The sequence below is a fragment of the Astatotilapia calliptera genome, chromosome 1 (assembly GCF_900246225.1).
Source record: "Astatotilapia calliptera chromosome 1, fAstCal1.2, whole genome shotgun sequence".
NCBI lineage: Eukaryota > Metazoa > Chordata > Actinopteri > Cichliformes > Cichlidae > Astatotilapia > Astatotilapia calliptera.
The window spans coordinates 11,590,021-11,602,172 of NC_039302.1; the positions used below are offsets into that span (position 1 = coordinate 11,590,021).

Sequence of the window (12,152 nt, forward strand, 5' to 3'; positions counted from 1 at the left end):
CATCAGGTTGATAAGGGCTTTATGACAGTACTTAATACATGCTGAAGATATCTTGGAACATTTGTTCACAAACACACACAGAAACTAATTTGAAGCAGTTTTAATAAATAGACATATGAGTTGTTTGAGATTAATATAATCGTTATATCTGAAACACTTTCAGAACATTGGGGGGGGGGGGGGGGGGGGGGGGGGGGGGGGGGGGGGGGGAGTACAAGTGAAAAGAAAATAGCACATGATCTCATGCGAGGCAATAAAAACAGTCAGGAAGTTCAGAGTCTAATCCTACCCCTTAAGAGCTCTGGTCCATTCCAAAAAAAATAATCAGCTTACTTTGTGCTTGCCCTTGTCAGTCGGCTGGTCAGTCAGGCAGAGTGCGTTGACCCTATCACACTCGTGTAAGTGGCTAAGGTCAATTTCTCACGTCTTCACATTCTCCAGCTCAATACTAAACATTAAAGTAATTCCTGAAAAAAAAAAAAGAAATCTAACCAAGCCTCAAACAAATAAAGACCAAAAATCACTAGTATGAACCAAACAGGATGTCAATCTATCCTGATACATTTGCCTCTAAATAGTGTTTGAGTATAATCATGTAAAGAGTAAGTATGTTTAACTGACAATAACCTTTACAGAAGACTGTAGGGTTTCCTTTCATTAGCTGAACCGAGCAAGACAGAGAAGATATCAGCATCAGTTTAAAGCATTCTGAGTAGAGCGCTGAAATCGGCTGTTAAACAAATATGTTCTACATAAACAACTTAATGTGATTGCATAAGTGGATAAGTGCAAGAATGTGGCTAATATGAACAAGCAAAACTCCGTCCTTTACCTCAGGAAGAATGCTAAAAATCAGTCACAGTCTCTTCAACACCCCTCGTTAATAAACAAGAGAAGGCTCTACAGGTAAACCCCTAAAACATATGGTTTGCCTTTATGAATATGGAGATAATATAATGGCTGCTACTTTCACGAAAAAAATAATAATAATTTGGTCACTTAACAGATAAATATTTTGCCCTAAAGTATTTACATTTGTAATGTGCAACATCAGCGTAGGTAGGTATGTACATGCCACCTAACTGTTAATCCTGTGTATGCACAGTACAAGAAAGCTGAAAATCAGTTCTGCGATAGCGCTGTCCACACCGAGTGTGAAAGAAATGCGAGTGAAGAGCGTCTGGACCAGCGGTCAGCCCTACAGCACAACTATGGTAGAGAAGTCAGATTTAAAGGAGGATCCATTTAGTCTCTAGATGATCAGTAACGTGAACAGATGGCATATTTTAAACAGCTATGGCTCCTCTAGTAGCTGAAGCGTTGCACAGTGTGCCTGCACCGTTCTCCTTTCTGGGACAGACGAGATCTCATGGCCACTCGCTCGAGTAACTCCCCGACAAGTTAACTGCAGCTTTGTGCACCAGGTCCTCAGAGCTGTGATTCTAAAAAGAAAAAAGCATTGCTGCTCTGGTGTATTAGTGTGCCTCCTTTATGTCCCACAGCACCATCACAGGGTGGAGTAAAACAGGATATAGGCTGCAGAGGACTTGACGGAGGAGGTGGAAATGTCAGACACCTCATGGTCGTCGAACTTGTACCAGCGCTGTTTGGCGGCATTCTTACAGTAGGCTGTGTAATGGCCACCATCTAAACCCCCATAGTGGTTCTGGTAGTGGAAAAGCAGACGACAATCAACTGTTACTTAAGCATTACAGGCTGCTGTTTTCAATGTTTTAAACCAGGTTTTTTCTTTCCAATCTTGCCTGTATAAATATTTTACTATCCTGTCTTGCTGTTTAGGGACCAAACACATTTATGTACCAAAGCTACTGAGCCAGTACAGCTCTTGTGTTGCCTATTTGCCAAAAGACTGGCTGTAGTCCCCAAGCAGATCCAACTCATTGTTTTATCATTTAGACAATTGTTGATGTTACTTTGATAAACTGTACATCCACCTTGCTCCCTACATTTGTTATATTTGGGAAACCAAACAACTCATTTAAAAAAAAAAAAAAAAAAAAAAAAAAAAAAAAAAAGTGTTCTTAGAAAGCCCAGGTTTTCACAGATTGATCATACAAAACTAAATGGCCCATGCTAGATCTATCGATTTAACGTTTACTGAAGCCTGAGTGGGACCAAAGATATTGCACCATGTCAAAATAATTGTAAAAATTCACCAGTTTTGTTCAGTAAGCAGACCTTAAACTTTGCATGTAGCAGTTTGTAATCATTGCTCATCTGCTGATCTTACCACAGATGATACCATATACAACTTGAGATTTTGACTATGAAGATATCAGAATTGGTATATATAAATAATTTGGTCATTCAGCCAGACCTTTAACGAATCCTGTGTCTGTCAGTAGAAGCAGCTATACCGAGACCAAACTACATACAAACACTTCTTTCTCACCAAAATAGAGAAATGGTATCATGGTGGTACCTGCTGAATTTACTGCCCAGGTCACAGGACCCGTTGGCATTATGCCTCAACTTAATACAGTTCAGGAAATCATATTTATATAGATCGGCTCAGAGGGTTCCTGAGCAGACTGTTATTTCAGAATAAAATGTTTATGTTAAAATTTTGTTTAGTGCATAAATTTAAAAATATTGGCAAAGGCCAGTGATTTGACCTTGAGGTCAAGGTTACTGAGATTGAAAGTGATCAAAGATTTTTAGTAGACACCACAATGGTATCAGTTTGAAAACCCTAGGTGACTTACTTCTCAAGTTATTGCAGGTGCAAAGATGTTCAGAATATGTGACCTCTGACATTTAGTTTGAGGTCACTGAGATTAGAAGAGATTTTTTTGTACATGTTCCCATGTTATCAATTTGAAGCTACTGCTCACTACTCACAGCTACATTCTCGAGTTATTGCATTCACAAATTTAGGTGTCCATGAAGCCCGCCTGCCTGGCGGGGTGACAACAATACTTCATCAATCTTTTACACCAGAGCAGTAAAAACAGCAGCAGTCATTTCAGTTTCACTTACAGACACTCCGTAAAGGTTGTATCTCTTCAGGCTCTGTTTGGGTCCAATGACGTACTGGGCCAGGTCCAGACTATCTAAAGGGAAGTCTACAGATGTCTGCAGTTTCTGCTTCCATCTACCCTCATAGGAGAACCTGCAGGAAGAACCCCCACAACAGGAAATAATGTTAATGTCAAAAATAGCACTCCTGTAAAGCTTATAAAGTGAGGAGTGAAAATAGACAGATAAAAACTGTTTTACTGCTTTGATTACAGACCGTTTCAAGTGCACCAGGAGGATGGGTGGGACCTTCCAGATCTCCAGTTTCTTGGTGGAGTCTCTGTGGGCTTTGCAGTGTCTGCAGAACACCTTGTTGTTGTCAGTCAGCTTCTCTTCCTTGGAGAATAGCCTCAGACAGTCCTACCCGGAAGTAGAAAAATCACTAATTATTAACCATAGTTATGCATTTAATCAAGAGTAATATGATCTACACAACCACAATACATTTAATTGGCTAGTTTGTCCGAATGAATTCAGAGAAACAAATGCTGTCACGATGTGAATATGTTAGATAACAATATGTGTGCTTGACACGAGAGCAAAAACATGCTTTGATATGCCCTGACCTGTAGGGAGCACTTGCTGGTGGAGGCCAGAGGCAGCGACAGGTACATGAAGGTCTCAAATGTCCGTGACTTGCGATGGCAAGTCAGACATTGCACAGTGGACTTGAACTGCCCCTGGAACAGTGCTACGATGATGGACTCGTTCAGAAGCTTGTGTTTGCTCCAGGCCAGGTCAGCACCCGTTTGATCATCCAGATGGTCATTTTCTTCTTCCTTGTACCGCTTCCTGTTGTCCGCCTGACCAGAAGTGAAAGAAAATAATTTAAAATGACACAAGCCCAAATTAACGGCTAGAGACACCTGCCTTTGTGATTCAATTAAAAATCAATGAATAATGGCAGATGTTCACTATACCACCTATCGATATCATGTTGCAGGGAGAAGTGAAAACTCACTAAAAACTACATGAAGAATTTTCAAGCCATAATCTCTGTATTCATCTCTCGAGTATTGTTCAGCTTATTAGCATGCAGTTCAGCCAGTTCACTCTCAGTATGACAGGCAGGAAGATATGGCAGGTTAACACTTGCTAATTAATACCTTATTAATTAGTATGATTTACAAAAAAAAAAAAAAAAAATCAATTATCCCAGAGAGACAGAGTGGACTGGGACTGGGCCAGCATGATGGCACACAGGTCAGAAGATCACACAAAAGGGACATGATGAGATGGCGTGCGTGATGACAAATGCACATCACCAGCTGCTACAATCGAATTGGCATCCTATGCTCAAAAAGAAAATGGGTTGATGTACTTCTGCAACTTAACCCCAGGTGGAGACAATTGTCACTGTATCACTCAGCTGATACTCTAACAGTATAAATAAAAGACCTTCAATAGGAAAAATAACTCAGAAAAAAAAACCCTACTACCTTTGTGGTTATAGTAAGTTTAAAAATATAAAATACTGGTGACTCCTCAGCCTCCTAGTAGACACACCTAGGGTATCAATTTCAAAAAGTCATTGCAGTCACAAGATTTTCAGAAATACAGTTATCAGAAGTACTCTAACCTTGAGGTCAAGGTCATTGAGATTCAAATGTATCCAAGATTATTAGTACATACACATACAGCATCATTTTTAAGGTCTTACATCACCTCGTTCTCGATCTATTGCTTCACAAATGTAGGTGACCACAATATCAGCCTCTTACAGCTGAGTTGTAAAAAAAACATACAATCACACAATTGCTTTGCCGTCATCCCCCCCCTGATCTAAATGCACATGAAGCCAGTAAAAACAAAATAAACGAAAGGAAAGACATCTGTTGATACAGGCAATGAGCATGTCTTGGGTCAACATGCACAGAGGTTCTGACAGAGCATCAGACCAGACAGATGCAGACACGTCACACGCACACTGCTGCAGGAGGACCAAAGACACACAGCTATTTACTTACTCTCTAATTTGCCATCAAAATGAAACCCAGTGAAAAAAACAGAAAGAAGGAAAATGATAAAAAAGACTAGGACTTCATTGTTAACAGGCAAGTGTGCAACAACATACAGGGATACTAAAAGGAAACCTGAGAAAGCTGTGGTTCAACAGAATAAAGGATGCACTGTTAATTTAGTCAATATTTAAATAAGAGTGAGAATATTTAGATGTTAATGGTTCTCTTTTCATGTAACCATTTTAAGACTTTGTTTATGCCTCACTGGTGGCTGTGGAATACCCCCTTATTAAGTTTTCACACTACCTTGTTGAGGTCCTCATGAAGCCCATCCATGAGGAACAGCAGCAGCTCCTGGGAGTCTTGCTGGTCATAACCAGCAAACTGCTCATTGATCTTGCCTATGGTGATCTTGAAGTCACGTGGACTGATGCACTTGTACAGACCAGCCCACAAGGCCTTCATGATTACACCAAACTCCTCGGCCACCTCCCCTTTGTGGCCAAGAATATTGTGCCTGAAAGAGAACAGAGGCTCCGGTGTTATACATTCCCCCGCATACAGACCTCATTATGACCAGCAATTCCACTTATCTCGGATCTAACCTGTTTATATCCTCTAGGTAGCAATTGTTGTTGAAGTATTCAGCCAAGGCAGGAGTGTTGCAAAGAGACTGTAAGATTGAGTTCATATAACATGTGTTGCCCAGGTTACGAAGGCCAGTCAGTGATGCGCCCAAACCCCCAAATGTGGGATTGAGGTTGCGAATTTTGGCTGCTGAAGGACGCGCAATCTCCACTTTAGAATAGACTTTGGCAGGTGCAGGTCTGAAAGAGAAAAGAGTAAAATAAGAGAGCCAGACTAGTTACTACAGATGAATCATCAAAGGAAGTACCACAGTGTAATATATACAAAGAATACAGGTCATACATACCATTGTTGCTTTAACAGCACAAAAAGCACAATATTTAATTGTAAAACAGGTTCAAACTAAACATGAACAGTCACTGAAATTACTACCTTATCACACATTTTCTGCTCATTTAACTAAACAGCCTGAGGAAATACTATCAAAAGCTACTCTTCTATCCACACAAACACAATCTGAATCACCTTTATGACACTCCAACACATCATCTTCATACTAGAAGAAGTATTTTGCAGGCTTCTATTGTCCTTTATAATATGCAGCTATTATCTGTTCACTTAAAACATATTTATAGGTGCACAGCGTGTCTTACTTGGTTTCTCTGTTGATTGTGGGTATGACAGCAGTAGCGGTCGGGGCAGTGGCCTTTTTCTGTGCCTCCTCTCTCAGGTCCTGACTGATGTCAGGGGAAGAGTAGGAGCGTTTCAGTTTAGACTGCTCCTGCTCTTGTTCACGGTTTGTGTCTGGCTCAGCTGGTCGTGGTGTTTTCTGTTTGACTGTTGGTGGTGTCGATGGTGGGGTCTGGGGAACAGTGACTTCAGGAGGGTACAGGTGGACACGATTGGTTGGCGAATGGTAGTATCGGTAGGTCCCCGTCACTGTGTCAAGGAACTAGCCAAGAAAATTAAGCGGAAGAAAAGAAAAGCATTTGGTAAAATTTAACCATAAACCTTTAAACTTTTTTTCCTTTGAACTTTCACCCTCAGTTATTTCAAATGAATCACTTATTTCAGGTTTGGTTATCTGGTACCTTCATCCAACCATCAGGAAGACCCGGTACACTCCTACCCATCTCTTCACTCCTTGCTCGGGTCAGAGGCTCCCTCTGTGAAGACACACACACACAAACACACTTTATTTAATAAGATCATACAAAAAAATTATTGTAAAGGCTTTCACAGTCACAGCAGGGCTGTGAGAGTCACAGTCTCTCACAGCCCTGCGGAAATCTAACAAACACATTAAGTTTGACAGACAACACTAACCCCAAGTGTCCAGGACTTCAAATTTAATAAAGGACAAACTACAATTGTTTAGCAGTGGCTTCACTTCTCTATCAAACTGTTCCTCCATTTTGACAGTGACAGGTTAAACTGAAGGAAGCGATCAGCCTAAACAGGACTAGTTAGTAAAAATGGGGGGGTTAGAATCTAAAGTTTCAACCTACACATGCCACCTTTATATGAGGAGCATTACACTATTTGAAGTTTTATCTTTACAAATAATTGTTATTTGGGCTCTAATTGTTATACTTTAGCTCTAGGAGCCAAACTAGGTTCTAATCCTTTAACTCATTAAAACAGTTTAGTGGATTGTGTGTTTAAAAAAAAAAAAAAGTACATTGTTTAGGATGTGCAATTATGACGAAGAATTTTTAACATCTTCTTTTAACCAATGATTTAAGACACTAGGACCTTGTGGGATGACCTTAAACTTTCATTTGTTTGTGACAGTAATTATCTCTGACAGAGAAGAGGACTCACCTTAATCTCACTAACAATATGGTTGGGAGCCGGGGAATCCAGAGACATACTCTTAGAGGGTGTGTCAGAGTTCTGCTCTTTTCCTCTCCTGTCTTTTTCATCCCATGCTTTGTTTATTTTATTTTCCTCATCTTCTGCTTTTTGCCTTTCCAGTTTCTTCTTCTCCTGATGTCTTCTCTCCTCCTCTTCCTTCTTTCTCTTCTCACTTTCTTCCTTTTCTAGCCTTTCTTTCGACTCCTGTTTCTCCTCCTCTAAACGACGCTGCTGCATGCGTTTCTCCTGCTCCTGCTTTGCTTTCTCCATCAATGCCACTGCTTCGGAGTGTATCTGACTTTGTTCTTCTTTAGAAAGAGAAGCATTAGGAGCAAAGGGTGGTTTAACTGAACGGTCTGGGACAACTGGGCCATTCTGGGTAGAATCCTTTGCTGACCCGTTTTGGCTGGGCTTAGGTTCAGGTTTCTTGGTACGGTCAAACTGGGACAGGAGAAGAGTCATGTTTAGACACATTTGGAGTCCTTTAATGCTTTGCATTCTCTAAAGGTTTAACAGTTATCAGGGCAAACAATACCTGAGGGAATGCTTTGGGTGTTGCAGGTGACTGGCTGGATGTGCTTGCAGCAGGGGCCTTCTTACCCAAGTCCTGACCTGAATTTGTGGAGCCGGTGACAGAGAAATCAACACTGTCGGGCAACCTATCAGCGACTATGGAAGTTTTAGATGTTGGAGGTTCTGCTGGTGTGATCCCATTCACCAGCACAGGAGCTGATGGTTCCTGAGGCTCAAGTGAAACTTCAGGCTCGGGTGGAGGTGGGGTTGGAGGTTTTGGTTCCTCAAGGGATGGGTAGCTAAAGTTCACTGTTGAAAACATCAAAGAAAATGTCTACATGTAAGACAAGAGTCCAGTCACAATTAGGAAGTAAGTGAGTAATACAAAATTATATAAAGTATATTGTGGTTTTTATTTTCTATCTCATAAAATGAGAAAACATAGCATTAAAGGGCCATTTTTTAAATAAACTGTACTACTCATACTCACACTGAGGAAGGGTGTTGGTAATGGTCTGTCGAGGTGGTCTAATTTTAGCATTGGTCGTATACATGGGGTAAAACAACAGCCAGTTCTCATAGCCACCCTCCAGCACCAGCGGCTCACTACGCAGGATGGTGATGCTGTCCCACTGTGCAGTTATCAAACACAACATTGTAATTTTACATGAAAACACAGGTATTGATATTTACAAGCTACTGCATAAAGTCAACCACCCGCCAGACACAGTTACCTTAAAAAGAGCATCTTTGAGGCTCTGCAAGGTGGTCCCCAGTTTAAGGTCAGTGACAGAACTGAACCAATCCAAGAGGATGACATAATCTACAAATCCCCGCCGTTTCCAGTGCTCTTTGGACTCTTCTGGCAGCTTTGCCTCAATCTGATTCACAGTGATTCTGAAAAGTCAAAACATTTCATTATCCACAGGTTGACCAAACCCCCCCAAAAAAAAACACAGACACAAAAACAAACTGAAGGTAGAAAGATCAGTCCATTCATATTATTATTTGATAATGAATCACACATGGTGTGTTAGAACAAACTTCAATCAAGTTTGAAGCTTCGCTTCTCACCCTGGGCTAATGGCCTCCTCAGGCACGCTGATGCAGGTTTGAGCCGGGACCTGAATGTGAGACTCCTCAAAATCTCGATGGCTGCGTGCATCCATAACAATTATTGCGATAGTCTGGTCCTTCATCATGTTGAAAAGTTTCTCAGCCGTGATCCCACCAGCAGGCAGCGCAGCTGTCAGACAAAATTCATAACTCAGCACTAATAAATCAACTAAATTCAAAGATAAAAACAAAGTGACTGCTTTGAGGTTTTCCACTTTACCTTTTGAGGTTGCATTCTTCAGTTCATTCTGTTCAGCTTTCACCTGCGACACACATCCACAAAGACTCATCTCATTAGCATGTTGACATAAACTGGATTTTTCCCCTTATACTAAAGGTACAAAAAAGAATCATTACGATTTCAATACAGGCATTCAAATATTAATTAAGCTACGGGTGTTTGCATTATTATTATTATTAAAATCCACTGTAATGCCCAGTAGGGCAAAGAAAACATTCGAAGTCTTTATATCTCACTTTATTTTTCAAAGGCACAGAAATGCTGTGTGCAGTAAATATCTCAATACCTGTAACCACCTGCAAAATTCAACTCTTATACTGTGCTTTAGTTTAGATCCTTTTGGGAGGGTTATTGATCGATGCAGTTTTTATGTAAGCGTAAATTTGGTAAACTATCGGAAAGTTACATATAAGACAGTAAAATACTCTTTTTGATTTGCAACATATTTCTAAAAAAAGTTGGGATAGTGGCAGATTCACCACTTTCTTGCATCACATTTCATGTTTAAAAAACTAATAAGAACTGAGGAGATCAGCTACTGTGGGAAAGTGCTTTCCAGTCACTATCTGAGTTCAGCTTCATACAGTTCAGAGTCTTCTTTGGCCTGTTTTGTTGTCCAAGTGTTTTCAATGGGGGACAGGTCTTGAATGCAGGCAGACCAGTTTGACAAACTCTATTATCTGAGTATTCCTTTTGTGATGTGTGCAGAATGTCCAGAAGGTGACACATCTATGTCATCTGGATGGAAGAATAATCCATTGCAAAGCCTATATATCTTACGTAAATGGGGCCCTCAAAAATAATTCCAAAACCAGCAATATACTTTGCAAAGAGTATACACACTGGCAGCAGTGTGTATACTCATTTCAAACCTTCACCTTTTTGCTGTCCTTCCTGTTTGTGAATGACGTTTTTGGAGAGCCCCGATCGCCATCTTTTTCTGTCATTTCCTCCCTCCTCTTCTTCTCCTCTTGTCTCTCCTTTTCCTCTAGTTTTTTTCTCACCTCTACCTCTTCGTACCTGTTCAAAATAGGTAGGAAATAAAGATCAGTTAAGTGAAACAAAATCAATATCCTATTTTACAGTGTCTGAATTAAGAAAGTGAGCATAATCATGACAGCTGAAACCTCTAACCTGAGTTTAAGACTTTCAGACAGCTTTTCAGCTTCTTCAATGGCTTTCTTAAAGCTGTTTGTCCCAAGCATAGTCACGTAATACTCCTGTGCACATCAGAGAACACTTCAAGTAAATAATCTGCCTTCATGTGAAAAAAACATTAGGTTAGCAATACAAAAAGAATGAACAAACTTATAAATATTAGGTATACCGGTTGCTGCTTGAACTCTGGTCTCTTCTTGATGATGTCATATACTGTCAAATACTTCATGTACAGTACATAAGCTTTCTCCTCATCTCTGTCCAGACGGCACTCCTCTGCCGCCTTGAATATTTTGCAGGCACTCTGGACATAACTACAAACACGAAAAAAGTATATGTAAGTTAAAGATTTTCATCTCCACATGACTGCAATGTGCTTCAGTCACAGAAGCCAGAAAATTGAGATCAGTGACAAATGTCTTTTTATTAGGTAATAATTTCTGCCCAAAAAAAATATAGTAACATTACTTTCTAGTGCTTGTCTTGTCTGGCTTAATTTCAGCTTTTTTATTGAGGTCCCCCAGAGAGGTGGACAAATACAGCTCTTTGACCCCGGTGGAAACTGCAGGCATCTTGGCGAATGTGTTGAGTCAGAGGTCACTGGCAGGCAAAAGGGTCAGTGGTGTAGACAAGCTCCGAACATCTCTAGATAAATGTTTGTGAAAGAGAAAAACACAAACACACGCCGTTTATACTAGAACAGCTGTTCTAGTTTCATAGAACAGTTCAATCTGCAAAAGAACATTTAAGCCACGGTTAGCAAAAACGTCTCAAAAAGTTTTCCCGTGCCGTCGGCGGTTGTGTAGTATTTAGAAATGTCTAGAATTAGGACAGGCTAAGCCGAAACGATGACACTTCGCAGATAAATCACTTATTGGCTATGACACGGCGCTTGGCTGTAGTCAACAGACCCAGGGCATGTCAACACTGACGACAACAACATAGTTTTCTCGCTAATGTTAGCCGCTAACCACTACTCGGCTGGATGCTTTTACGAAGCAGCTAAAGGTCAACTAAACTGACAGCATTCGGTTTAAACCTTAAACCTACTACTTGGCTGATAAAAAACCCATTTAGCCCCTTAAATGTGCACCTGGCGTTGTTACCTTCCTCGTTAGCCTGCTAGCTACGTCAGTTAGCAAGCTGCGCTTGGAGCGCACGTAGTTAAGCGTTAAGGTTAGCTTATGAGAACTATTTCCCTACAACAGAGACAGTCGAGTACATAACACCCCCCATATCACTGAGGTCTATATTACTGTCTGACAGTTTGACAATATACATTTAGTTTTAAAAAATACCTCTTTATGATCCGTTGCTTACATTTTAGCCACTTTTTGACAGCTGATTCTGATTTCTTGTTCCGCTTCCTCCTTTTTTCCCCAACCCGTTCTCTTCTTCTTCTTCTTCTTCTTCAGCTAATTCTTAGACGTTGGCATCCTTACTATCACACTACCGCCACCTTCTGGAGTCATTTTTTTCTTTCCTGATACCCGTTTCCCACATCTTTGCTGCCAAACCACATATTTTGTGATGACTCCTGTATTTTATCTGTATTGCTCTGTGACTTTTAAGTGCACGTACTTACATTGTTCACTACTATAGTTTATAGCGCTACTCTTCAACTGCTGTAGATATATTCATAGCACTCTGTAGATCTGTTTACCACAAATTGGTACATA

At 40.5% G+C, this 12,152-nt stretch overlaps 1 protein-coding gene across 2 annotated transcripts; it reads right to left on the bottom strand.

The window, feature by feature from the left end:
• Nucleotides 1-2: 2 nt before the first annotated feature.
• Nucleotides 3-11,911, bottom strand: usp8 (ubiquitin specific peptidase 8). 2 transcript variants are annotated; one of them, XM_026163771.1, is made up of 19 exons: nucleotides 11,794-11,911; nucleotides 10,942-11,118; nucleotides 10,643-10,787; nucleotides 10,450-10,535; nucleotides 10,194-10,335; nucleotides 9,295-9,337; nucleotides 9,033-9,204; nucleotides 8,693-8,855; nucleotides 8,449-8,590; nucleotides 7,981-8,267; nucleotides 7,413-7,886; nucleotides 6,680-6,754; nucleotides 6,242-6,540; nucleotides 5,606-5,827; nucleotides 5,307-5,517; nucleotides 3,606-3,842; nucleotides 3,257-3,399; nucleotides 3,001-3,133; nucleotides 3-1,666 (listed from the first exon to the last, which is right to left on the bottom strand). In XM_026163771.1, exons 2-19 carry the CDS (start codon nucleotides 11,043-11,045, stop codon nucleotides 1,508-1,510), a joined length of 3,237 nt encoding a protein of 1,078 aa, XP_026019556.1. In that variant the 5' UTR covers nucleotides 11,046-11,118; nucleotides 11,794-11,911; the 3' UTR covers nucleotides 3-1,507. The 2 variants fall into 2 exon arrangements, with proteins under 2 accessions (XP_026019556.1, XP_026019550.1); XM_026163765.1 differs by having other exon boundaries at nucleotides 11,772-11,911.
• Between the last annotated feature and the right edge of the window lie 241 nt (nucleotides 11,912-12,152).